The following is a 27,945-nucleotide window of genomic DNA, read 5'->3' on the forward strand; positions in this document are numbered from 1 at the left end:
CACTGTATATTGTTCTGTGCATAATTGATCTAAATTTTAGATTCTAAAACGTATCTTCCCCAATACCCCCTTAATAGAGAACACAATATTATACTCAAGAGAAAAATGCTAAATTCTCTGAGTCATAGGCCACGAATGAATCAGCAAAAAATTCCCCAAAATAAACTACAAAAACGAACATGAGAAACCAGAAATAAGGAATTCATTTTGAGTATGGGGTAGGTGCCAACTATTGTAACTATTGTTAGCCATTCAAACCCGCTAAACAACAAGCCCTCAGTGAGAGCAACTATCAAACCAGAAAACCACAAGAGCTTGTGAGAATCGAATGAATAACAAACCAGCTGTGTTATAAACAAATGCACATTTTTATTCAGACTCGACAGTTCTCATTGAAACGCCAAGTGACCAAGTGTGTTGTTTTTTACGTGTTAAATTTGCGAATCAATAAATAAATAAACACCACAAAGATAAGACAAATCCACACAGAAGTGTCCAATTCCGCATTTGATAAAGTTTGTATTAAAACCTCTAACCAAAAATGGCTACCAAATTTGCACCCTGCATTGAATTGAGTAATGGTCAGAAAATGCCTGTAGTTGGCTTGGGTACATGGCGTTCCTATGAAAATGAAGCAGAGCAAGCTGTTAAGGATGCCATTGATATTGGCTACCGGCACATTGATACCGCATTTGTCTACGAAAATGAACATGAAGTTGGTCGAGCAATAAAGGCAAAGATTGCTGAAGGTAAAATCAAAAGAGAAGATATGTTTGTGGTCACAAAATTAGGTGGTATTCATCACGACCCAGAGATTGTAGAGCATGCATGCCGTAAAAGTTTAAGCAATTTGGATATGGATTATATTGATTTGTATCTAATGCATTTTCCTGTGGGCCAGGTATACAAAGGCGATGAGAATGTCCACGGCAGTGGAGAATTGAGCGATACAGATTATGTTGACACCTGGAAAGCTATGGAGAAACTTGTTGATCTGGGATTGGTCAAAGGTTTGGGTATATCCAATTTTAATGCTGAGCAGACGGAAAGGATTTTACAAAATTGCCGTATACGTCCTGTTGTCAATCAAGTCGAATGTCATCCAGCCTTTAATCAAAATAAACTTATAGAATTCTCCCGCCAAAAGCAGATAGTTATAACCGCGTATGCTCCCTTGGCTAGACCAAAACCAGCACAAAAATGGCCTGCTTTTCTTTATGATGACAATGCTCAGCAGCTGGCCAAGCGTTATAATCGTACTCCGGCACAAATTTGTTTACGGTATTTAATCCAGTTAGGTACCGTGGTTATACCCAAGTCCGTACACAAGGAACGTATTGCGGAGAATTTCGATTGTTTCGATTTTGAATTATCGCCTGAAGATATGCAACTTATGGATGGTTACAACAGCAATTCACGTCTTATACCATTCACTGCCATGAGTCATCATAAGTATTTTCCATTTAATACGGAATTTTAATGTTTAAGTTTTGTTAAAGTATGTTTTGTAGAAATTTGTTAAATAAAGATTTATAACCTTATATAATATACTGCAAAGATCTTTTCATTCTTTAAAATATTTGGTGGAACATGAAGGACGACAAAGTAATTTAATATTCGTACAAGACTATGTTTACATTTACGATACAATTGGATTTTAATTGTAGATTCCAAAGTGTATATGTCAAATGATGTCCACTGGATTCCACACGAATTTTCTTTGACGTATACGCAATAGAATTGGCAGTTGAAATCCACTGTATTTCGTAATGCAGAGATGCTTTAAATGGACGATATCTCCAAACAACTTGGAAACGTTATTCTATTTCTGAAGAAAATGTAAATGACTTGACCACAGCCTGTATTTCGTAGAATACTTATTTACAGTCTCCTGCCAACGTAAATAACTTATGTAGAGTATAATTGTTGGGCAAATTTTAGAAAACTATGCAATTGTTTATGTTCTGTCACACACTTCACCTCTAACTTCACGCCTCAAGTACTTCACCTCTCACTTCATGCTTCAAATACCCTAATGAATCTTGGCCCTAAGAAATTCGCAAAAAAATATGAATAAATGGGCTCAACAAAATACTTGAGGCTTGAAGTGAGATGTGAAATGTGTCTCAGAACTAGGGATAGGTAAGTCGACTTTCGATTAGTCGACTTTTTGCAGTTAAAAGTCTAAAAATCGTGGTCGACTTTTGGCCGGAGGGAAAATCGCATAATCGATTATCTTGTGTTCGAATTTGTCCATTGATTGCTGTCTTGGCGGTTTTACAGTTTTGGCGGTTTTACATTTTCAACAAAAAAACTCGAAAATCTACGAATAATCGATCATAATCGATTTTCTGCGGTTATGAAAAAGTCGAAAGTCGAGTTTTATGACAAGTGTAATAATCGCCAGACCGAATAATCGTATTTTTAATTTTAGACCAAAATCGAAAAGTCGAAAAATCGATTATTGCATTCCATTACCTATCCCTACTCAGAACATATCCGTATCTGTTTAACCTATACACCGCCTTTATGCTTTGTAGATAACTCAAAAAAGTCTCTAAACATCATATATAACTTATCCACAGTCTCCAGAAGTATATAGCTAGTGATCTCTAGATAACTATCATGTTTTAAAAACAATCTCTAGACGTTTTAGATAATTATATACATCGTGGATAACCTAACACAGATTATAGACAAGACGCAAAATTTATTCATAGTGTCAGGATGACATAAATATCCTATCAACGCTTATAATCAAGATAACTTATAATCAGTATCCAGACATCACGGATAACTAACCCACAGCTAGTAGACATGGTGGATAACGTGTAAGCACTTTCTAGGCATTCCGGATAACTTATCTACAATTTCTATACATCGCAGATAACTTATATTCAGTTTCCAAACATTGTGGATAACATAACACAATGTTTAGGCAACGTGGATAATTTATACACAGCATCAGGATACGGTTCCAAGCTTATATACAGTCTAGGGACATTATGAATAACTAATCTCTCTCTTTTTATATCGCGGATAACTTATCTAAAGTCTTCAGACATACTGAATATTCCTACCTGGCGCTTACATAACGCCAATAATTTATCCATAATCTGCAGATATAATGGGTAGTTTATAGCCCATTTAGATATGACTTCATTAGCCGGATTTAGCACATTATCAGGTTTTATTTGCTAAATCCAGCCAAAATCTACCAGATTTCCCATACAAAATAAATCCTCGTATTGAGTGGATTTATTTTAAATCTGGCATAAATCCTCGTATACAACTCTGTTTTTTGCAACATATTGCTAGAAAATACAAAAAGTTGCAAGCTGGCACAAAAAACAAGGTAGATGCATAGGTAAATTGCTACACTAAAAATAATTTAAAATGTAAAAATTTTAAACAAGGCGGAAAAATTATATTTGTTTTGATGTACAAAGTTGATTTTAATCAACCGAGACTTATATTTACGATGTCTAAACGATAAAATAATTCGTTTATTTATTTTAGATGGGCAAACTGCGATCAAATAATTCTTTATTTGCTCTTTAGTTAGCATTAGTAGCATAATGTGCTAACATTTTTAGTATTAAACAATAAATTTGTAATTTGTCGTATGTTTTTGAGACGAATTCAATTTACAAAAAATTCTGTTGACGTTTCAAAATCAATCAGATAGGCTGATGCATCTACCTTGGTAATTGTGCTATGAACAAAAATCAGCTGACTGACATTTAAATCCTCCAAAATGTATATCTAAATGCAATGAGATTTGTACTGGATTTATTAAATCCAGTCGAGGATTTGTGGCTAATCTAAATGAGCTATTACACACTGTCTCCAGATACGTTAGGTAAAACAGTGTTTAGAGAACGTGGATAATTTATCCACAGTCACTAGACATCGCGGATAACTTATCTAGAGTCTCTAGACGTAGCTTATAACTTTTAATGACTTTCTAGACATCACGGATGACCTAACACAGTGTTTAGACTACGTGGATAATTTATCTGCAGTCTCTAAACATTACGTATCACTTATAATAACTTTCTGGACATCATGGATAACTTATACGCAGTCTCCAGCCATCATGGATAACTTACTCCACCGTCTCTAGACATCGTGGATAACTTAAAGGCATCATGGATAATTTATGCGCAGTGTCCAGACATCATGGAGAATCTATTCGCAGTGTTTAGACAACTTTATAACTAATTAACAGTCCCCAGAGATCGTGGATAAGTTATAATTACTTCCTAGGCATCATGGATAACTTATACGCGGTCTCCACCCATCATGGACAACGTAGCACAGTGATTAGACAACGTAAATAACTTATCCACAGTCTCCAGACATTGAGGATAACTTATAATCACTTTCTAGGCATCATGGATAACATATACGCAGTCTCCAGCCATCAAGGGTAACTTAACACGGTGATTAGACAACATGGATACCTTATCAACAGTTTCTAGACATCGCAGATAACTTATAATAACTTTCTAGGCATCATGATTTACTTATATGCACTCTCCAGACATCATTGATAACCTAACACAGTGTTTAGACAACGCGCATAACATGTCCACAGTCTCCAGACATAGTGAATATCCTCACACAGTGTTTAGACACAGTCCACAGAAATCCCGGTAAAATTATGAACTGTCTCCAGAGATCGAGGATAACCTAACACAGTGATGAGACATCGTAACTTAACTTATCCACCGTCTCTAGACATCGAAGATAACTTATAATCACTTTCTAGGCATCATGGATAACTTATATAGTCTACAGACATCATGGATAACCTAATAGTGCGGTTACACTACAGTTTTTTGCCGGGTTAACCCACTTTATGAGGATTTATTGCTTAATCTGGTCAAATCTGACCAGATTTGCCATACAAAAATTAAATCCTCTCACGACTGGGTTTATTTTAAATCCGGCACAAATCCACCAAAAATACAGTGTTGTATTCGGTATTTGTGCAAAAAAATCCAACTCTACTCAAAAAGTACCAAAAGTTGCAACTGTTTTTGCAACAGAGTTTGTCGTGTTTTACACGTTTACGATTGGTCGCATGAGATTTTATGGAGTTAATAAATCTAATAGGGCGTTTATACTATTGAAGGTTAACCCTGTGGGATTTAAAGATCCAGTGGGTTAATCTTAACCGTTTATATATGCCTTTATGAGGATATAAATGACAGCTGATTTTTGTTTGTGTATACATACAAAACATCAAATCAAATTTCATAACTTTAATTATTTAAATTAAAAAGACTAAAAATAAATATATATTTGTCGGATACGCGTCGCAACAGCTTTAGGATGTGATGTACCTGTATGCAAGATCGTATAGCAAATGAGCCGGAAAAGAAAAACAAACGAAAACGTGTTAACTTGAATTTTGAAAATTATGTGCAGGAGGTTGGTCTTGCTGGTCGCTGGTCATTTGTTTTTGGATGCTCATGGTGGTGGATTGGATAATGTTCATGAATGTGATAAATATTGTAAAGAATCCCGCTCAGCAGATGTAAATAAAAACATTACCTGGTGAAACTTTGGAAAAAATGGCGGAAAATATGTTCTCCTTCCTTATAGTGTTACATGGGATTGGAAATCGCTGGTGTGTCCTTAGCAATGCCTATATTTGCTCTGTTCCAGAACTTGCAATAAGCTACTATTTTTACTACGATAGCATTTTCTCCTTTATGTTTTCGGAAAAAAATAGTAAAAATTAGTAGATTCTTGTTGCAGTTTCCGGTTTCCGTTTAAAGGCACCTGTAGTGCGATTCTCATTTTTTGAGTTAACGACAAATGTCGGCAAATTTAAAACGCAAAATTATGAATGAAAAGTTCAAATAAAAGTTGACAACACTGTTGCTATCGGTAGAATTTAGCAACAGCTTTATTTTGGTTGTTAACGTACCGAAAAATGTCGTTAATTGCCGAAATTATAAACATTTTAATTTTAACGATATTTGTTGGTAACTCAAAAAATTAGTTACAGAATTCCACTACTGGTGAATTCACAATAGAAGAACTAGATGATGCCTCAGATTGTTGTATACCAGATGTGTGACATAAGAAAGAACACAATTAATCCAGGTAAGAAAGACAATAGGTAATACCTATCGCCACTATAACATTAACTTTTCCCTGCCAGTTCCAATTTTTTCAAGGTTTATCTTCGGCGGCGTACAGTAGCCATGTTCCGTCTTGCAGTGAAAATTTTTCTCATGATAGATCGGAACAACTGACTACTTCCGTAATGATTATTCCAAAGATTTGAAGTTGGGAGTTGAGGTATGTGGACTCGGCAGAGGCTCTACTTTTTACAGTTGTCATAATGTTTTTTTTTTTACAGGGATCAAAGGATGGTGGTATTGAATCAGATGCTATAGCTCTCATTAATATGTTCCCCGAAAATAATTTCACATATTTCATGGCGATAACCATGGCGCATTTGAAGTCCCAACTATTCAGCTATTATGTTGGCACGTTGTAAATTTTGGCAGGCCTATTCAAAAACTAATTTTAAGGGTATTGTACGGTTGGATAATTTTTTTATTGTAAAAAGACGCATGCAATATGAAATATGTATTATTTTGAAAATGTAATTAATTTCGCTGCTCAAACCCTTTATTTGTGTGTAATTTAAAAGCGTACAAAGTTGCCCAACGATTTTAGTGCAATTGTGCGTGTTTTTTAGTCATAATAAAATTTATAATTATATTCGTCCGGATCTTTACTGGCTAACATCACTTGTGTTAACACCCATGCAGGTAATGCATCGACAACATCCTGTTGTGCTGATGCACCGGTAAAACCTTTGTTTCTTCATAAATATGGTCCACCGGTTTCATGAGGAGGCACCCTGATAGAGACCTCACAGCAATTTTTTGGGTGGAGATGGGGTCCCATAGATGAAGAAGCCTATTTATTTTGTGATGGTTTAGATAATACTTAGGAGTCGGAATAGGCAAAAACTTCTGTGAGGAAATAGTCAATTTTTTATTCTACAGCGAATATCCCTATCTTTAGTAAGGGATATTCCAAACAAAAGCCTGACAATGATGCAAATTGGGTGGGCATACTTCGTGGTCAAACAACGGAGATGTCGCAATAATCGTTATCATTTTTCCATGTTTTGGATTTTGAATGCAATGACAAATATTCTTTAGGGGTACTAAGCGTTTCATATGAAACTTGTCGGTATAGGAAGCTATAGCCCCCATAGAACGTACCTTCCGATATTCGGTGCTTTGAAGGTTGTGGCCTCAATACTCAACCGAAATGGCTGAAATTCGGTATTTGGTCTTCATTTGGGGTACTAAAAGTTCCATATGAAATTTGTCGATATAGGTCCACGCCTTAGTATAGGCCCTATAGAACTGTACCTCTGCACCTATTTGGTACTAAGGGGTCGATTATTGATAGCATCCCAACTCCAGTTGCGTTGCCAACAGAAAATTTAATAATAGAAAATTCCATTTCCGCATTGAAATTCACACTTTTTTACAATTAAATTAATAGCTGTAGGTTCAAAACGCTGAAATTGAATGAATTTCACAAATTTTCTGTCATTTTACCTATTTTAAGTGTACCATTTTGTCTTCTGGCAACGTAATTTTCGTAATTCTGAAGGTTGTGATGTCAATATCCCACCAAAAGACTGAAATTTGTTATTTAGTCTTCCATGGGGTTATAAAATATTCCAGAAAAGAATTATCAGTATAGGTCCGCTGATTCCTATATCCTCCATAGAAGCGTACCTCTTGATTTTCAGTATTTTATCGAAATATCAGAAATATCGTATTTGCTCTTCTTTGAGTCTAAAAACTTTCCGCTACAAATTTGTAGGTACAGATCGACGTTTTGATATTGCCCCAAGGAACGGTTCATCCCGAATTTCGGTATTTTTAAGGTTAGACACATTGTTTTACCGAACCGAGATAAAATTTGGTATTGTCTTCTTTACAAACGAAATACAACTCGTGGTGGAGGGTATAACAAGTTTGGCCGTGCCGAATTGTTTTTGGATTTTTCTCATCTATGAACATTGTAGTTGCAGAATCCGCAAAAACATCCCAGGTGTAAGCACCTTTCATTTAAAATTAGTTAAGGCGCACCGTGTAATACGATGTACAATGTTTGGACCAAATCGGTTTGTGCCTTCGAGGGTTACCTTACGCACTACCCATTTTAATTGGTAGTGGCAGGCTCTTTGGAGCGTTTGGGCCATGACCTCTGGAAGTATGGATTTGGGCCCGAAAAAATTGCCCACGTGAAGAACTTGTTGGAAAAAAGTTTAAAACGATCCGAGACGAACTTTTCCCAAATTTTGTGTGAGATGTACACAATGTTTACCGATTTAGTCCATATTCAAATCTGATCTATGTCTGTTAGGACCAATTCGGTTACTCCCTTCGATTTATCGTACGCACCATTTTTTGTGTGGAAGTTTCCCGACTAAATTGACACAAAATATTACGATACCCAAAATTTGAACAAATCGTGCGCACCAACCAGACGGACATGGCTAAATAAACTCCAAATAGTCTAAAAGGGCTCAACTTTCGTGGTATCTGGAATGGTTGTTGATGTATCAACGCAAATATGTTCGTTGGTTTATTATTACATTACAGTACATTCTTATTTTATTCAGTTATCTAGTCCTTGTGCCTCTGCATGTATGTATACAGATTCAACCTGGACTGGCTGCCTGCCGCCATAAAGATTCAGGAGACACATGAGTGGGGTTAGCTGCAAATGCAGTGTGCCGTACCATCAATTCGGGTCCAGTATGAAATGACGGCATCGTTCGGATTATAACTGTGCTAAAACCACACGAGCTTGCCTTGACGTTCTCGCTTGTACCTTTGGATCTCTTTTTCAAGATTCTGAAGATATCTGCTGACGTGTCTGGGTACGGGAAGCCTGACCACTAGATCGTGACAATATCTTGTTCTGTAAAATCTTCGTCTTCACATGAAGTTTTCCACTTGTGTCATTAGGAAGCACCCTGTGTCAGTCCTCATATTGACATTCTGGCAGATTTGAATATTCTTCCACTGCGTAGCGCTAACATTTGCATACTACGCTGGCGCTGCATAGTTTACCACATTGATTTGGCCTATTGCTTTGTAAGAGGTCAACAAGGTTTCTTTGTCTGCCCCCAAGTGTTGCCCGCCAGCGACTTAAGGACCGTCTTCCTAATTCGCAAACAGCTGTTGCTTGCGCGAAGGACTTAAAAATTCTGTCAAACGTTACACCCAATATCTTGAAGGAGTTTTTAATCAGAATCAGGGACCATCGTTCAGTATGTTTGTCTCTCATTTCTGACGAGCCTGGGTGGGGAAACCTTCCATTAAGGCCTGCGTACATAAGCTGCCTTGCCTGCTTACCTTGCTTACTTCTGATAAAAGAATAAAAAAGAAAAGGGCAACCCAGTTCGAAATTTCCTCGGACTTCTTTATTCTTTTATTTTTATTATGTCAAAAATGAAGCAGGAAAGCAAGGCAATCAGGCAGAGCAGCTTATGTACGCAGGCCTTTAGATCGGGACGGTATTGCATGAATATGTTAGCTGGTTTCAATATTTCGGGTCGGTTGTTATTGGTCAGACATCAATTTAAGAATTTTTCAGCAACGATTTACGATCGTTTCTTTCTTGTATTGTACTTTTCCTGCGAAAAAAAAATAGAAGTGCTTATTTATTTTGTTATGAAAATAAATATTTATTTACTTACATCTCTTGGAAGTCATCTCAAAATTTCCTCTTTTTAGAAATTTTCTTATTATTGCTGCGCATTTTCTTGACAAATAAAGTAAACAAAACAAATAAAAACAAACGCTTGCAACTTTTCGTATAATGGGAAATGAGTTGCATTTTTCAGTACAAAAACAGTGTTGTATTATATTAGTACCAGGATTTCGTGCAGGATCTCAAACAAATCCGGTCATGAAAAGATTTAAATTTGTGTGGTAAATCTTCATAAATTTGATAAGATTATATGCTGTTTATATTAGAGCTTTTTGCAGGGTTAACCTTCTTTGAGAGGATTTGTTTGAAATATAAGCAATGGAATTGACATTTAAAACCCAGTCGGTTTGTTAAATCCGGTTATATATAAACGGGGTATTAGACAAACAAATCCTGATAATCAAGGTTAACCCCCGAAAAAGTTCTAATATAAACAGCATATAAAGTTATTTGAAAATCATAAAATTATTTATTTTTTACATAAGACACTTTTTTAACAAAAAGTACGCTTGATACCATGATACAAAAATGTATCCCTGTGTGTAAAATATACCAATATGAGCAAAGAGGAGACGATATCTCATACGAGAAATTGCAAAAGTGTAAAACACGACTTTATTAGTTATTTTGTATGTTACTCCCAATTTACATTAGGCAAGTTTACTTGCGGCAATTGCCATTTTGTGGGTGAGAGAGGGTGTTGGGAGGCAAAGGGTTACCATATACCTCACCTCTCTCTCCATCAAACTGACAATTGCCGCAAGTAAACTCGCCTAATGTAAAGTGGGACTATACGTAAACAAACATCAGCTGACAGTTTATATCCTCGAAAAGCTAAGTCCCAATTTACATTGGGCGAGTTTACTTGCGGCAATTGTCATTTTGTGGGAGAGAGTGGTGAGGCATATGGTAACCCTTTGCCTCTCAGCACCCTCTCTCACCTACAAACTGACAATTGCCGCAAGTAAACTCGCCCAATGTAAATTGGGACTAAGTGTAACCAGCAAAGATTAACCCACTGGATCTGTTAAACCCAGTGGGTTAACCTTCTATAGTGTAACCGAGGTATAACACAGTGATTAAACTATTAAAGATCGGGTTATCTAATGCAAGAAGACGAAGAATCTGAAGAATTGTTTTCAATTCAAAGGCTTTATTAGAAGTAAAGAATAAAATATGTTCACAAATGAAAAATGTATGAATAATGTTTGAAATCACTTGCAAAGCTTATTATGATTATAATATTAAAAGTAAAATGAAAATAACAAAGTGTTATTGTTAATACAAATTCAATACCCCTTCTCAATAACACTACATAAATTTTAATTAATTAAACCGGCGAGTTCTTTGAGGGTTTTCAATTTTATGTTACCCAATGGCTTAGTCAACATATCTGCAATCATATTATCCGTTGGACAGTACTGGTAATCTATGTTATTGGAATTCTTAACATCTTTAATATAAAAGTATTTCACATCAATATGTTTGCAGCGTGGATTAATTTTCTCTGAGTCTAGTATTTTGAGACAGCTTTGATTGTCTTCAAATATAAGTGGCTTTTCAACAAGATCAATATTGAAATCCTTTAGCAATTGCTGCAACCATATACACTCTTGTGTTGCTTCTGCAAGTGAAACTAATTCCGCTTCAGTTGATGAAAGTGACACGATGTTTTGCTTTCGGCTGGAATAACTAATAGTAGCTTGACCAAGTTTGAACAAATATCCACTAGTTGACTTGCGATCTGTGTTGTCGCCAGCCCAATCGGCATCTGCATATCCTGTTAACATTGCCTCTTTAGTGCCTGTGCAAAGCTTTTCACAACGAGTCCCTTTTAGGTATTTGAGCACTCGTTTCACTTCATTCCAATCCTTTTTGGTGGGTTTGCTTACTTTGCGCGATAAAATTGAAACGGCTGCTGAAATATCTGGCCTAGAATTACCAGCCAAGTAAAGTAGCGAACCAATTGCCATACGATATTTGTTGTCACTCTCCAATATATCTTCGTCTTTCGTATCTTTAAAGTAGCCTGTATCTAGCGGGATAAGTGATGGCTTTGCTTGTTCAATGCCATACTGGCGTACGATTTTGTCAATATATGTATCTAGTTTGCGATATATAAAATAATCCTTTATCATCTCTTGATACTTCCATTCCAAGATACAATTTAAGTTCTCCCATATCCGTTACTTCGAATTTTGACGATATATAAGATATAACCTCTTGCACAGCATCATCGGAGTTGGCCGCCACAAGTATATCATCTACGTACACTAGCACATATACGTAATTACCAGACATCTCCTTTACGTACAAACAATTATCTGCTATTCCCCTTCTGAATCCGAAATTTGTGAGTACATCATTAATTCTCTGATTCCAACATCTAGCAGATTGTTTAAGCCCGTAAATACTTCGGTTTAACCTGCAAACCAAATTCTCTTTGTCTTTCTCGATGAAACCTTTTGGCTGTTTGATAAAAATTTCTTTGTCAATATTCCCATTCAGAAATGCCGTTCTTACATCAATGTGGTGAACTTTTAAATTTTTATATGAAGCAACTGCAAGTAGTGTTCGAAATGTTGTGTGTTTAACAATCGGAGCAAAAATATGGTCATAATCTTCACCATATTTCTGCGAAAACCCTCTGGCTACAAGTCGTGCCTTATATCGACTTCCTCCTTCTGCCAAAGTTTTTATTTTATAAATCCATTTACAACTTACAGCCTTTTTACCTTTTGGCAATTCTACTAAGTCCCAGGTGTTATTGCTGCCCAGCAAAATGTTCGATGCCAAAGATGACATTCAATCATGGGTGCAAGTGATCTAGCATGTCATCTTTTTAGCATCTTCATCGATGAATTTTATATGAGCGTGGACCCCAAAAGATGACGTTCTTTTCTGGATCCTAAGCATGTCATTTTAACCAATGCGTTGACATGTCATTTCCACCAATGCTTTGGCATGTCATTTCCACCAATGATTTGACATGTCATTTTCACCAATGCTTTGACACGTCATTTTCACCCATGCTTTGACATGTCATTTTAACCAATGCTTTGGCATGTCATTTTCACCCACCCCTTGGCAGGAAATTTTCATATTGTTTGGAAAATGGAAATGCTGTATTGAAATATGGTTTTCATGAAAAACAAAACTCTTTATTAATTCAAACGAAATGGAAAATACCATTTATGCTTAATTAATTTATTTTTAATTGTTTCTTTCCAAAAGTAGTTTCTTCTTTATTTTCAGATTCTTGTTCCTTTTCGTTTCGGACTTTTTTTTCAAATTCCAAGAAGCGAGATTTGATTGATTTCATTCTATGTCAGATTTAGAACAGACAAGGGAACTTTTAAAATAGCAATGTGTGCAGTCCGATTCTATTTTTAGCTCGATGGTTGGGACTTCATATAATACCAATTGTTTAGAAGTTTTAGTTGTTTGATATGCAGGAAATGTAAGACAACATCACGACGACAGTTCTAACAACTTTGGTCTGTTCCAGAAACTGCAAGAATCTACTTATTTTTACTACGATAACAATTTTTCCTTTATGTTATCGGAAAAAATAGTAAAAATTAGTAGATTTTTGCAGTACTGGAACATACCAAAATGAAAATAAACAGGTGTGTAAATAAAAACACAAACATCATCTCTATTGGATCGATGGAATGGGTACAAATGCTGATGAAAATATCGGATCTTTCACGACTCCCTTTGCTTTGGTTCAAATCCTAATGAAAAGATCGGATCTTCCACGACTTCCTTTGAACCAATGCAAAAGATGACATGAAATCACGTCATCGCAAAGAACCCCTTCCGTCAAATTTTGCTGGGTGTACATAGACTGTATTTCATCTTTCATCGCAAGAATCCACTTGTCTTTCTCTGTATGTTTCATAGCTTCTTCGTACGATTGAGGTTCTGTTTCCACTGTTGTCAGATTTGCATCGAATCGTTTTGGCTTCTTACCTTTCGTAGACCTTGATGAAACTCTTATTGGAATAACAGCATTTTCTTCTTCGGAAGTAGTTGAGTCACTTGCAGTTTCGAAAGCTGGACTTTCTTCATCACCTCCTGGCACAATTTCGGTGTCATCTGGCATATTTTCTATAGCTTTATCGTTGTCATTTGATGTTTCTCCGATTTCACAATGTTCTTCGACTGCAGTTTCCGGAAATTCAACTTTTGATTTATCTTCCTCCAGAAAAACAACGTCTCTGCTGATGATAATGTTGTTATTACTGGGATCTAGTAAACGATACCCTTTTGTTTCATCACAATAACCAACAAATATGTATTTTCTTGCAACAGCATCCAGCTTTTGTCGCTTCTTCTTTGTGATGTGAGCATATACAACAGAACCGAAAATTTTGATATGCTTCATGCTTGGCTTTTTCAAATGCCATTCCTCATACGGTGTTAGTTCAGTTGCAGACGATGGTAGTCGATTTTGTAAATAATTTGCGGTGTTGACTGCCTCTGCCCAATATTTCAAATCCATATCCGCGTCAAAGAGCATACATCTTGCCATTTCCATCAGACTCCTGTTTTTTTCTTTCAGCTACACCATTCTGCTCTGGTGTATATGGAGCAGTTAGCTGATGATGTATACCTTTGCTTTTTAGAAAAACTTGCATCTCCTTGCTACAAAATTCACCGCCTCTGTCTGTGCGCAAGGTTTTCATACGCTTACCAAATTTTGTTTCAGTGTATGCCACAAAGTCTTTGATTTTATCTATTGCTTCCCTTTGGTTTTTCAAAAAATAAACTGTACAATATCTGCTCTTGTCATCAATTAGAGTCAGGACACAGCGGTTACCAGTTGGAGTACAATTTTGCATAGGACCACACAAATCACTGTGTATTAAATCAAGTGTACTGTTTGCGCGATTTTCCGCAATTTTTGGAAAGGGCTTCCGGGTCATCTTCCCTTTTAAGCAAACTTCGCACTTACTTTCACAATTGCATTTCTCCAACTGTACCCCATTCACGAGCGACTTATTTACACCAGATTTTATTGCATCCATATCACGGTGTCCAAATCGACGGTGCCAGGTATGAATACATGACGTCATCATTGCCATACATATGTTTCTCATCCATAACAAAAAGATTTCCGTTTAATGTAGCACTAGCATACAACTCACCTTTGAGAGTAATCAAACACTTTTGGCCTTCGAATTTCACTGTGAAGCCTTGCATTGTCAACTTTGGGACAGATAACAAGATTCCCTACAATTCCGGAATAAAGAGAACGTTTTTCATCTTAATTTCCTTATGTAAACCAAAGAATATTCCATCGCCTACTCCATTGGACTTCAAATTCGTACCATCAGCCATATATATGTACATCACTAGCGCAATTTTTATCAAGCTCCGTGAAAAAACTTTCGTTGCATGTCATGTGGCAAGTAGCAGCAGAATCAATGAACCAGCTATTTTTGTTTCGAGATGAAGCGGCAACAAAACACGCATTTGAATCCGCTTTTGACACACATTTCGCATTTTCTTTCTGCTTATATTGACGTTGATTGCAATTTCTTTTAATGTGGCCATTCTTACCACACTGATAACATTTCGGGTTATAACCTGGTTTCCTGCTTCTGGTTTTCAACACAGCTTCTTGTCCGACAAATGCCGCATTTCTTCGCTTTGCCTCTTGCACTAATTTTTCTTTAACCATTTCCAGCGTTAAATCACTTTCCGGGCGAACTTCCAAAGCTGACACTAAGGTATTATAATCTTCCGGCAAGCTTCCAAGAAGGAAAGACACGACCTTATGGTCGGGAAATTCTTCCCCGAGATCCTCCAATTTACTCACAATTTCCAAGAATTCAGAGATGTGACTCTCCATCGACTGGCTTTCGTTCATACGGTTCGATGATAGCTGCCGGAGGAGACTGACACGATTGCTCAAATTTGACTTTTCATGTTGTGTTTTGAGGGCATCCCAATATGCTTTTGCCGTTTTTAACTTTCTTATATGAATTTTCTGCGAATCTTCTATGGACAAACCAATCACAGCACGAGCTTTACCATCTTTTAGAGTCCACGCTGCATCCGGTTTTTCAGGAATTGCGTCCGTAACGTGATTCCACAATTCCCTTTCCAGCAAAACCATTTCAACATTAAATTTCCAGGAATAGTAGTTGTTGGTATTTAGCTTGGGAAATGTTAGCTTCAAATCCATATTGCAGTTTTCTATTATAATTTTCCTTTGACGATTACTGTTCATATTCCGAAAAGATTTTAGCATAGGCCCATAACCTATTAAAGATCGGGTTAGCTAATGCAAGAAGACGAAGAATCTGAAGAATTGTTTTCAATTCAAAGGCTTTATTAGAAGTAAAGAATAAAATATGTTCACAAATGAAAAATGTATGAATAATGTTTGAATTCACTTGCAAAGCTTATTATGATTATAATATTAAAAGTAAAATGAAAATAACGAAGTGTTATTGTTAATACAAATTCAATATAAACAACGTGGATAACTTATCCACAGTCTCTATACATCGCGGATAACTTATAATCACTTTCTATGCATCGTGGATAAGTTATATGCAGTCTCGAGACGTCGCGTATTACTTATAATCACTTTCTAGGCATAATGGATAACTTTTACACAGTCTCCAGACATCATGGATAAGAGAACACAGTGATTCAACAACGTGGATAACATTTACACAGTCTCTATACGCCGCGGATAACATATAAACACTTTCTAGGCATCATGGATAACTTATACGCGGTCTCCAGCCATTATGGATAACCTAGCACAGTGATTATACAAGGAAAATAACTTATCTACAACCTCCAGACATTGCGGATAACTTATAATCACTTTCTAGGCATCATGGATAACATATACACAGTCTCCAGCCACCCTTGATGGCCTTAACACGGTGATTAGACAACATGGATACCTTATCAACAGTTTCTAGACATCGCGGATAGCTTATAATAACTTTCTAGGCATCATGATTTACTTATATGCAGTCTCCAGACATCATGGATAACCTAACACAGTGTTTAGACAACGTGCATAATTTGTCCACAGTCTCCAGACATAGTGAATATCCTCACACTGTGTTTAGACACAGTCCCCAGAAATCCCGGTAAGATTATGAACTGTCTCCAGAGATCGAGGATAACCTAACACAGTGATTAGACAACGTAACTTAACTTATCCACAGTATCTAGACATCGAGGATAACTTATAATCACTTTCTAGGCATCGTGAATAAGTTATATGCAGTCTCTATGCGCCGCGGATAACTTATAATCACTTTCTAGGCATAATGGATAACTTTTACACAGTCTCCAGACATCATGGATAAGAGAACACAGTGATTCAACAACGTGGATAACATTTACACAGTCTCTATACGCCGCGGATAAATTATAAACACTTTCTAGGCATCATGGATAACTTATACGCGGTCTCCAGCCATCATAGACACAGTGATTAGACAAGGAAAATAACTTATCTACAACCTCCAGACATTGCGGATAACTTATAAGCACTTTCTAGGCATCATGGATAACATATACGCAGTCTCCAGCCATCATGGATAACAGAACACGGTGATTAGACAACATGGATACCTTATCAACAGTCTATAGACATCGCGGATAACTTATAATAACTTTCTAGGCATCATGATTTATTAATATGCAGTCTCCAGACATCATGGATAACCTAACACAGTGTTTAGACAACGTGCATAACTTCTCCACAGTCTCCAGACATAGTGAATATCCTCACACAGGGTTTAGACACAGTCCCCAGAAATCCCGGTAAGATTATGAACTGTCTCCAGAGATCGAGGATAACCTAACACGGTGATTAGACAACATGGATACCTTATCCACAGTCTCTAGACATCGAGGATAACTTATAATCACTTTCTAGGAATCATGATTAACTTATATACAGTCTACAGACATCATGGGTAACATAACACAGTGATTAAAAAACGTGGATATCTTATCCACAGTCTCTATACATCACGGATAACTTATAATCACTTTCTAGGCATCGTGAATAAGTTATATGCAGTCTCAATACGCCGCGGATAACTTATAAACACTTTCTAGGCATCATGGATAACTTATACACAGTCTCCAGACATCGTAGATAACGTAACACTGTTTTTAGAGAACGTGAGTAGATTCTCCACAGTCTCCAGACATCATGGATAACCTTACACTTTGATTAGACAACGTGTATAACTTATCCACACAGTGGATTCCACAGTCTTTATCACTTTAAACACTTTCTAGGCGTCATGGATTACTTATACACAGTCTCCTCAACTTATAATCACTTTCTAGGTATCATGGATAACTCATACAGTCTCCAGACATGATAAATAACGTAAAACAGTGATTAGACAACGTACATAACTTATCCGACGTTTCTAAACATCGTGGGTAAATTATATACAGTTTCTAGACATCGCGGATACTTATACGCTCGTAGGTAACTTACCCACAGTCTATAGACATCGCGGATAACTTATTCACCCTTATTACGGTTGGCGTTGTCGTATCCAAAATTGCAAACTGACGTGTCGTAACGTCTAATTGGTATTATGTATGCATTTGTAAAAAATCAAAAATTTAAATTTTTAAAGAATTCTTTTGGTAACAAAAATTAATTAATTATTAAAAAAAAACATTGTTCCACAACATCCCATACGTTACAAGGGAGACTTCTCTCATATCGATGAGTGCACCCCGATTCATATTTAGCTCAATGCTATGGGACCTACCTTTTATCGCTGAGTCCGGACGGCGTGTCTTAAAACACCACTTGTGGAGAAGTTTTTCAAGGCTGAAATACTCAGGAAATGTCGCCAACATTACTGAGGTGTATTTTGCCACCGTTGAAAACTGTTTGATGTTGCCTGGCCGAGGAATCAAACCACCGACCTTCTGCGTGCAAGGCGGGCGTGCATACCATTGCACCACGGTTGCACCCCATAGAATTATTAGTAGATCATTTTTAAACTATGTACTAATTCTGAAGAACAACTAACCCTACAGTCACAGTTTATACAGTTGGCCATTCAGCCCAAACTAGTTAGCCCTGACTACTTAGTTTGCTGTCAAATACATAAAATACAAAGGAAATCAAATCACAATAATGAACAATCTATTATGTTTGTTGTCAAATGTTGTTAACAGAACTCTGAATGGCCAACTGTATAAACTGTGCCTACAGTTTTTACAATCAAAATAGGTGTTCGGCGTAGACGTTTTTGTGGTCGTTGGCGTTGTCGTTGTTGTAGGGATATTTTTTTCTCATACAAAATTAAAAAATATATACATATATTTTTTTAATTTTAAAACAATTCGTTTGAAATCATCTCTTAACCAAAAACTAAGAAATTTGCATTGCATGAGTCGTTATATGAGGACTCTAACAGATATTCAATAGAAAGTTTGTCATCTCATAAAAATACGAAATTTATCTTATGCAAATGAATAAAAGTAGTAATGTAATGTATTTATTACAGTTAGTTTCCAATATATTTTAATAATCATTTCCAAAAAATCTTTTGAAATTGATTTGTTTCTATTTTTATATGCCGTCGTTTACAAAATCGGTCACAACTCTTTCCTCGTATTTCAACGCCATACGTAATACCGATTTGTCGTATCAAAAAAAAAAAAAAAAGAACAAGTGAGAAAAGGCTTTAGTCGGTACACCACTACCTCTGTGCATAATCTTTTCACTCGAAAATATTTCTTTTAGGGAGATACGAAAGTTTTCACCTATCTGGCTTTTATACCAAATGACTTATAATATGTTTACATTTACGAAATCCACTCAATTTCATCTGTCAAATCCATAGGTTAAACGTCAAATGAAATCCAATGGATTTCAGATGAGATTTCATTTGACGTTTGAGCTATGGAATTGACAGATGAAATCGAGTGGATTGTAAACTTAGCATTAGGGAGAACTGAACCAAAATAATTAATATTTAATTTCATATTTGACTACTATCGACATCACCAACATCAATATGCTTCTATCTCTTTGAGAAAAGTTCGTGATGATCCGATCAAAATTCCGACCTGTATTACCGACTATTGCGATATCTCTATTATTAGACCACTTACGCCAACCTACTTTGCATAATATTAAACATGGGATTTTCTACTTTCTTAGTCAGGCTTTGCTTTTAGATGGTCCTCAACCAAAGGTGTGATATTCGTCATTGTTAAAATACCAAAAATGAAATGTTGGTTTCTATTAGCGACTATTGCGATATCTTCGTTGTTTGATCACCTACGAGAACCTATTTACCATAATTAAAAAGGTGATATTTTCTACTTTCATTGCCAGGATTTGCTTTTGGTATACGCCTTATAGAAGCTGAGATACTCGCTTTGGAAAAAAAAACGTTGTCTTTTTATCCACATAAGTTTTTTGCCCATTCCGACCCTTAAATATTATCCGACCATCACCGAAATCAATAGACTTTGATGCGCTACAAACTTTTTGGTCAAAACCAACTTATAATATCCTCCTCACATAGTGGTGTAGGGTATACCCAGCAAAATGTTCGATGCCAAAGATGCTATTCAAGAATGGGTGCAAGTGAAATGGAATGTCATTTTTTCAGCATCTTCACTCATTCTTTTTACAAGAGCGTGACCCCCAAAAGATGCAATTCATTTTCAGATCCTAAGCATGTCATCTTTACTAACTCGATCTATACCAATCCTTTGGCATGCCATCTTAACCAATTCACAATAATAGCATTTTCACTAATCTATGGCATGTCATTTTCACCAACCCTTTGGCATGTAATTTTCACGTCTTGTTCGGAAAATGGAAAATGCTGTATTGAAAAATGAATTTCATTTTTTTTTATTTTATTAATTCAAAGGAATTAATGAAATAACTATAATTTATTTATCATCATAAAGTTTACATCTATAATTGCAGTTTGTTCTCGTTGTTGTAACACTAGTTAATATGTTTGTATTCTCATTTTTCTGCTTAATCTGACTCTGGGTCTATCAGTCGTAAGAATGTGGCTATTTCGTTATTTATATGGTTTGTAACCACAAAGCTGCAAACTTAAGTTTCTTAGCAGGATTGGTAGGGCAATTGAAAAGGAGCAGTGTGCTGTATGCTGGGCAGATGTTTTCCACGGTGTCATCAGTACTTGCCCTATAGGAATTTAGACGTCTGCACCATCCCGAGCGTATTGACCCAAAACTACTCTGGTTTGTCCTGACAGCTGGCGCTTCTCAGCTGCGATAGATGGTGGATGTTCTGCAAGGACCGCATTCACACGATAACTGTTTACTGCATCTGCGACTGCATTCTTGTGAATGCTACTTAAACCTGGTTGAAAGGCTTGTTGATCTAGAGGTTCTCTCTTGTAACGTTACACTTCTCTTTCTAGATTATGAGCACGGCTTGCTCTGAGTGAGTCCTCTGCTAATATGGAGATGGAGATGGCCTTCAGCGCAGTTGTTGTGCTGCTTACGGATCCTATGCTATTGATCGGCAACTGGAAAGTTATTTCTGATGCTGGAAGAACTATAGCCACAAGGGTCCTTGCTACGGGCGACAAAAGCAAAATCGGGTTGTAAGATTCACCTTTGCTGGCATCCTTTTCGGGCTTCAGTAGCTGGCCTATTTTCCAGACTTCGGGAACGATGTCTTTGGCAAGCGACAGGTTGTAAATTTAAGTCAGAAACTTGACTTCCGGCCGTCCCAGCTGTTGCAGTCTAAACACCGCCGCTGCACGCAACAGAGTTTACTTCCTCCGCAACAGGTTTTGATTCATCTTACAAAAGGATTTTACTTCCCATCAGTAGTGCGATTCTCTAACTCATTTTTTGAGTTACCGACAAATGTCGGTAAAATTAAAATGCTTATAATTTCGGTAGTTAACGATATTATTCGGTAAGTTAGCGACCAATAAAAAGTAGTCTAAAGTTCTACCGATAGCAACAGTGTTGTCAACTTTTATTTGAACTTTTCATTCATAATTTTGCGTTTTAATGTTAACGATTTTTGTCGGTAACTCAAAAAATGTGTTAGAGAATCGCACTACAGAGCAGTGCAGATTTCGACATTGACTCCAACTGCAGATTACTATTTCGTGAATTTTATTTTACAACGTTTTGGAAATTTTTGTTGTTTTGTAGGTCTTATGCCAGACTATGAAAATTTTCATGTACGTGAAAATGAGTTTATAGGCAAGAGGTGTGAAGGGGGTGAAACTGTGTACACAAGGTTCTGTAATCTGAAATTATTCTTTGTGTTTAAATTCGTAACTCTCAAACCAATGCAAAGCAATGAAAATATCAAAATTTTCATATGATTTCATATATGTGTGTAGACGTCAATGAAAATTTGGAAGAAAATGGCAAAACGTTTTCAATGAAAATTTTCATAGTCTGGCATAAGACTATGGATCTACAAATCGACTTGTTGAGCAGGGTTCTCTAGAGCAGGCAAGGAAACTTTTATAATTGGTATGTTCCTTTACTTTTAAAAATGGTAATTGTTGCAAAAATGGTAAAAGTGGTGAACTGCTCTCATATAAATTGTATGCTTTTAAAAGTAAGGAAACACTTTGCGGGTAAAAACTGTAAAGGAACACGACTAATACCAAAGACTGCAGTCCGACTTTACTTTTAGCTCAATGATTGGGACTTCCTAGCATAATAAATCTTACATTGCTTTCAACGTACATATTTAGATAAATAAAAGAATATATACTTGTGTAAAAATAAAAACACAAAATTCATCTCTATTGGATCGATGGAATGGGTTCAAATGCTAAGGAAAAGATCGGATCTACCACGACTTCCTTTGAATTGGTTCAAATGCTGATGAAACGATCGGATCTTTCACGACTTCCTTCGAATGGTTTCAAATGCTGATGAAAAGATCGGATCTTTCACGACTTCATTAGAACCAATGCAAAAGATCCAGTGAAATCATGGCATCTCATGGAACCACTTCCATAAAATTTTGCTGGGGTAAAAATAAATGTTATATTTAAAACGAGAAATCCGTTCTGGGAATTACGTATGTATTTCTTTCATGGTACAAATACACAGGTAGCCGCATCGGCAATTGTTGGCAACAAAAAATGTCAAAATTTGACATCAATTCAATGCAATTGACACATTATGTTACCATCAGCTGGCATGATAATGCTACCTGTATTATTGTACCATGATTTCTTTCGATTTTTTTAAGGATATAAGTCCATATTTAAATTAGGCAATTTTCCTTGCGGCAATTGTCAGTTTGATGGAGAGAGAGGTGAGGCATATGGTAACCCTTTGCCTCTCAACACCCTCTCTCACCTACAAACTGACAATTGCCGCAAGGAAAATTGCCTAATGTAAATATGGAATAACATGCTATAAAAGTCAAAAGTTGTCGTTGTATGTCATTTTTCATCACATAAAAAATGTAACTTACGACTACGCCTACGACAACGTTTATCACTTTAATTTTGACAACTGACAACTCCACTCAACCATAATTGCTATTGATAATCGACCCCATACTCAACTCCCCGCCCATCTCGCTGTTTCAGCATTACCATAAAGATTCCATCAGGGCTCAACGCTTTGGATGATTTATCGTTCCTGATGGAATTTCACTTTCAACGTCATCCATCATCCATGTGGTGGTTCCTTCTCGACAGATCTATTGCGACGTAATACACTTCTCTCGTAGTGCTCGGCAAATTATCGATTAAATTAGCGTATCAGTCAGCGTAACGTCGCCAAACATGGCTGAGGTCCTGTATTTCTTCTTTCCAGCGTTCGAGAACGACTTAACCCATAATTCACTTATTCCGGCTCCATTGCTGTAACTCTTCAGATGATTTAGCCACTTGTTTCGCTTATGCTCATGGACCAACCTATTAACATTCAGTACCAGCTCCCTGACTGTGGGGTCACTGCGGTTGGGGCTCATCATGCTCACTTGCTAATACCGTCGTCTTTGCTGCGAAATTTGGCCTGACTTCGGATATTCGACCAGCAGATATATGGCGAGCGGCTGAGGCAGTGATCATGACTCGGAACATCCTTTCTGCTACCAGAAAATAAGAATGGACATTTTGTCACCATATTTAATTTAAATGCAAGCGTTTTATACGAGAAATTCCATCATGAAGAAAAATTTACTTATTGAGGCTAAGCGAAAAACAATTTTGTAGTTTTTAACGCATTTATAAATAAACTGTAACTTGATTTTTATACCCTCCACCATAACACATCGAAATATTCGTCGGAGACCCTATAAAGTCGTCGATTTAACCATGTCCGTCCGTCCGTTTGTCTGTTGAAATCAAGATACAGCTAGCAATTTTAAAGATAGAGAGTCAATATTTGGTACAGAAGTTTTTATTACTTGCAGGATGGTTGGTATTGAAAATGGGATATATCGGTCCACGTTTTGATATAGCCCCATAGAACGGTACCTCCCGATTTTCGGTATTTTCAAGGTTTTAGCGTCATTATCCTACCAAAACGGCTGAAATTTGGTACATAGTCTTCTTTAGGGGTATAAAACTTTCCCCCGGAATTTTGTCGGTATCGGTCCACGCCTTCATATAGCTCTCATAGCTTAATTATCACAACGAAATGGCTGAAATTTGGTACTTAGTCTACGTTGGTGGTTTAAAACTTTCCCCCAGAACTTTGTCGGTATCGGTCGATGCCTTCATATAGCCCCCATAGAACGGTACATCCCGATTTTCGATATTTTAAAAGTTGTGGCCTCAATATTCCACCGAAATGTCTGAAATTTGGTATTTAGACTTCGTTGGGGGTACTCAAACTTCCACTTTAAATTTGTCAGTATAGGTCCACGCCTTCATATAGCCCCATTTCCGACAAAAATTCGTCGGTATAGGTCCACGTTTCGATATAGCCCCCTTGGAACGGTTATAGGTCCACGTCTTCCTATATCCCCATAGAAGCGTACTTCTTGATTTTCGGTATTTTTTAAGTTTTATCCACATTCTCTTACCGAAATACAGGAAATTTGGTATTTAGTCTTCTTTGAGTCTAAAAACTTTCCGTCAGAAATTTGTCGGTATAGATCGACGTTTTGAAATAGCCCCCATAGAACGGTGCCCCACATTGTTTTTCCGAAATTGCTGAAATTTAGTATTAAGTCTTCTTCATACACGAAATTATTCCATTTTACTTCAATACAACTTGTGGTGGAGGGCATAACAAGTTCGGCCCGACCGAACTTAACGCCGTTCTTACTTGTTTTAATTATTTTTAACCTTTTAGGAAATAAATGTTTTTGACCACTGAGAACATCCAATTTACGCCGAAAATGTAGACAAAAACGTTAAATGGCCTGAAGTCGGGTGGTACCAAATGAAAGTTACAGTCAATTCGAGCTTAAAATGAAGATAAAACACTCAAAATACCGGAAATCGTGTGGTACCGCCATATGGGGGCTATACCAAAATTTTTGGTGCTGAAGTTTCAGCACCATTGGGAACTCCGAAATCAAAGTTACAGCCAATACTTACAGACGTTCTTCTCCGTTGCCATAAGGAATCCTGTCCACTAACCTATCTTGGGAAGAAATCTCAGCCAGTGTGGTGGAACAAGGAACTTGGCGAGCTTAGAAAAACTACCAGGCCACTGTATAACAAGGCTCATGAGACTAAACTCGACATTGATTGGGACTCCTACAAGGTGAGTTTCAATAAATACAAGAGTGAGATCAAGCGAGCTAAGAAAAAATCTTGGGTGAATTTCTGTGAGTCAGTAGAAGGAGTCAACGATGCAGCTAGGTTTCGTAGGATACTTTCCAAGGACCCTAAATCCATTGGAAGTATCAAGAAGCAAGATGGTGCGTGGACTGAATCTGCTACCGAGACTCTTAACCTCCTGGCAGAGACCCACTTCCCAGGCTGTAAGGATGCGAACACCGTCAATAATGAATGTGACGACCTCCAAATTCAAGATAAGGTGGTTAACAGAAATAACATTAAATGGGCTGTCAACACTTTCAAGCCATATAAGTCACCTGGTCCGGATGGTATGACGCCGGCGATGCTTCAATTTGCAGCGCCGCTTTTATATCAAATCCTGGAGGAGATCTATAGGGCGTGTTTGACTCTCTCATATGTACCGGGTCTGTGGAAAGAGGTAAAGGTTACTTACATTCCCAAAGCGGGAAAACCTAGTCACTCTGCACCAAAGCACTACAGACCCATTAGTTTATCATCCTTTCTCCTTAAGACTCTCGAGAGACTGATCGATCTGGAGATAAGGAGCTATGTAGACACCGCCTCTATAAGCAGCTCACAACACGCCTATATTAAAGGCAAATCTGTGGAGTCTGCCTTGTATGAGGTGGTTGGCTTCATTGAGAGGAATATGGAAAACTCAAACTTTACCTTGGCTGCCTTTCTGGACGTAGAAGGAGCCTTTAACAACGTAGAACTTGAGTCCATAAAACTCTCACTTAAGAAAGCTAACACACCTGAACCTCTAACTTCCTGGATAAATAATATGCTAGAAAGCAGAATTATAAACTCCAGCATTGGGGAGACAAAAATTAAGAAAACAGTAACTAGAGGCACCCCCCAAGGAGGGGTGCTCTCACCGCTACCGTGGCTACTTGTTATAAACAATATTTTGAGGGACCTGGACAATCAAGGTATAAAAGTTGTCGCCTATGCGGACGACGTTGTACTACTGATTTCCGGTAAGTTTCCGTCAACCATTTCGGAGCTTATGCAAGGAGCATTATCGACGCTAAGGCCAATGGCCTTGGAGTAAACCCAACCAAGACAGAACTGGTAATGTTCACGAGAAAGCGTAAGCTCGGCGTATTTGTACCATCAAGACTGGATGGAGTGCAGCTTAGCTCTCGCCCGAGGCAAAGTACCTCGGCACTATCCTGGACTGTCAATTGCGATGGAACAGAAATGCTGAGGAAAGGGCGAAGAAAGGATTGACTGCACTTTATTCATGTAAGAATTCCATTGGGAAAAGTTGGGGCCTAAGCCCATCTATTATACACTGGTTATATAACACCGTGGTTAGACCCATCTTATCCTATGGTTCTCTTGTTTGGTGGCACTCACTGCGCCAAAAATCGACATCAGGTAGGCTCGACAAGGTACAAAGAGCAGCCTCGATCCTCATAACTTGAGCCACAAGGAGCACACCACAGGCTGCTCTGAACGCAATGCTGAACTTAAAACCGCTGAGTCTCAGCATTAAGTGTCAGGCAACTCGCAGTGCCCTACGGCTGCATGAACAGGATCTCTGGCGCAGTTGTGCCTATGGGCATGGTTGTATCCTGAATGAATCAGGCATAAATGTGAACCAACGCGGAAAACTGAGCGACTATATATCACCAGTCCTGAGATTTGACGATATGGACGTTGTTATACCTAGTAGAGATTACTGGAACCGCAGTAACCCACCTCTGGACGGTCTGGCTTTCTATACAGACCGCTCCAAGATGGAGGAAGGTACCGGGGCTGGCGTCTACTGTGAAAGGCTATCTCTTGAGTACACCTACAGGCTAGACAGCAACTGTAGTGTCTTCAAGGCTGAAATCTTCGCGATTTGGAAGGCAGCGGAATTGATAAAAAGTTTGGATGCAGAAATCTTTGAACCGGTGACTATCTTTGTGGATAGCCAAGCGGCTCTTAAAGCCATCAAATCCTGCAACATCAAATCCGATGTCGTCCTTAAGTGTAGATCAGCCTTGGGAACGCTAACTAACGGCTTCAGGCTATGCTGGGTACCAGGACACCGCGACTATCTGGGTAATGAAAGAGCACACGAATTAGCTAGGCGAGGATCGCAGTCCACAGACCTAGCTATCTCTGACTCTATCAAACCACCCATTTGTCATTTCTTTCAAAATATTAAAACGTTCTCTGACGAAAGAGCCAGTGAATTGTGGCATAATGAACCTAGGTGCATTGTGGCAAGATCCATATGGCCGTCTCTGTCAGTCAGAGAGTAGAGTAACGACGGGAGTCATTACTGGACACTGCTATATCAGGGCCCATACCATCAAATGGGATGAGGATGTTACTGACTACTGCAGACTCTGTGAGGATGAGAAGGAGTTAGAGACTATCGAGCACATCCTGTGTCGTTGTC

The 27,945-nt window shown here is 37.6% G+C and overlaps 1 protein-coding gene across 1 annotated transcript; it reads left to right on the forward strand.

Annotated features, from left to right (window-relative positions):
* Window positions 1-200: 200 nt before the first annotated feature.
* LOC141387746 (aldo-keto reductase family 1 member B1) lies at window positions 201-1,550 on the forward strand. Its single transcript, XM_073957880.1, has one exon. The coding sequence runs from the start codon at window positions 542-544 to the stop codon at window positions 1,478-1,480; it is 939 nt and encodes a 312-aa protein (XP_073813981.1). The 5' UTR covers window positions 201-541; the 3' UTR covers window positions 1,481-1,550.
* Window positions 1,551-27,945: the final 26,395 nt, after the last annotated feature.

This window comes from Musca autumnalis, unplaced genomic scaffold (genome assembly GCF_047663935.1).
Source record: "Musca autumnalis isolate F117 unplaced genomic scaffold, ASM4766393v1 scaffold_5, whole genome shotgun sequence".
In the NCBI taxonomy this organism is placed as follows: domain Eukaryota; kingdom Metazoa; phylum Arthropoda; class Insecta; order Diptera; family Muscidae; genus Musca; species Musca autumnalis.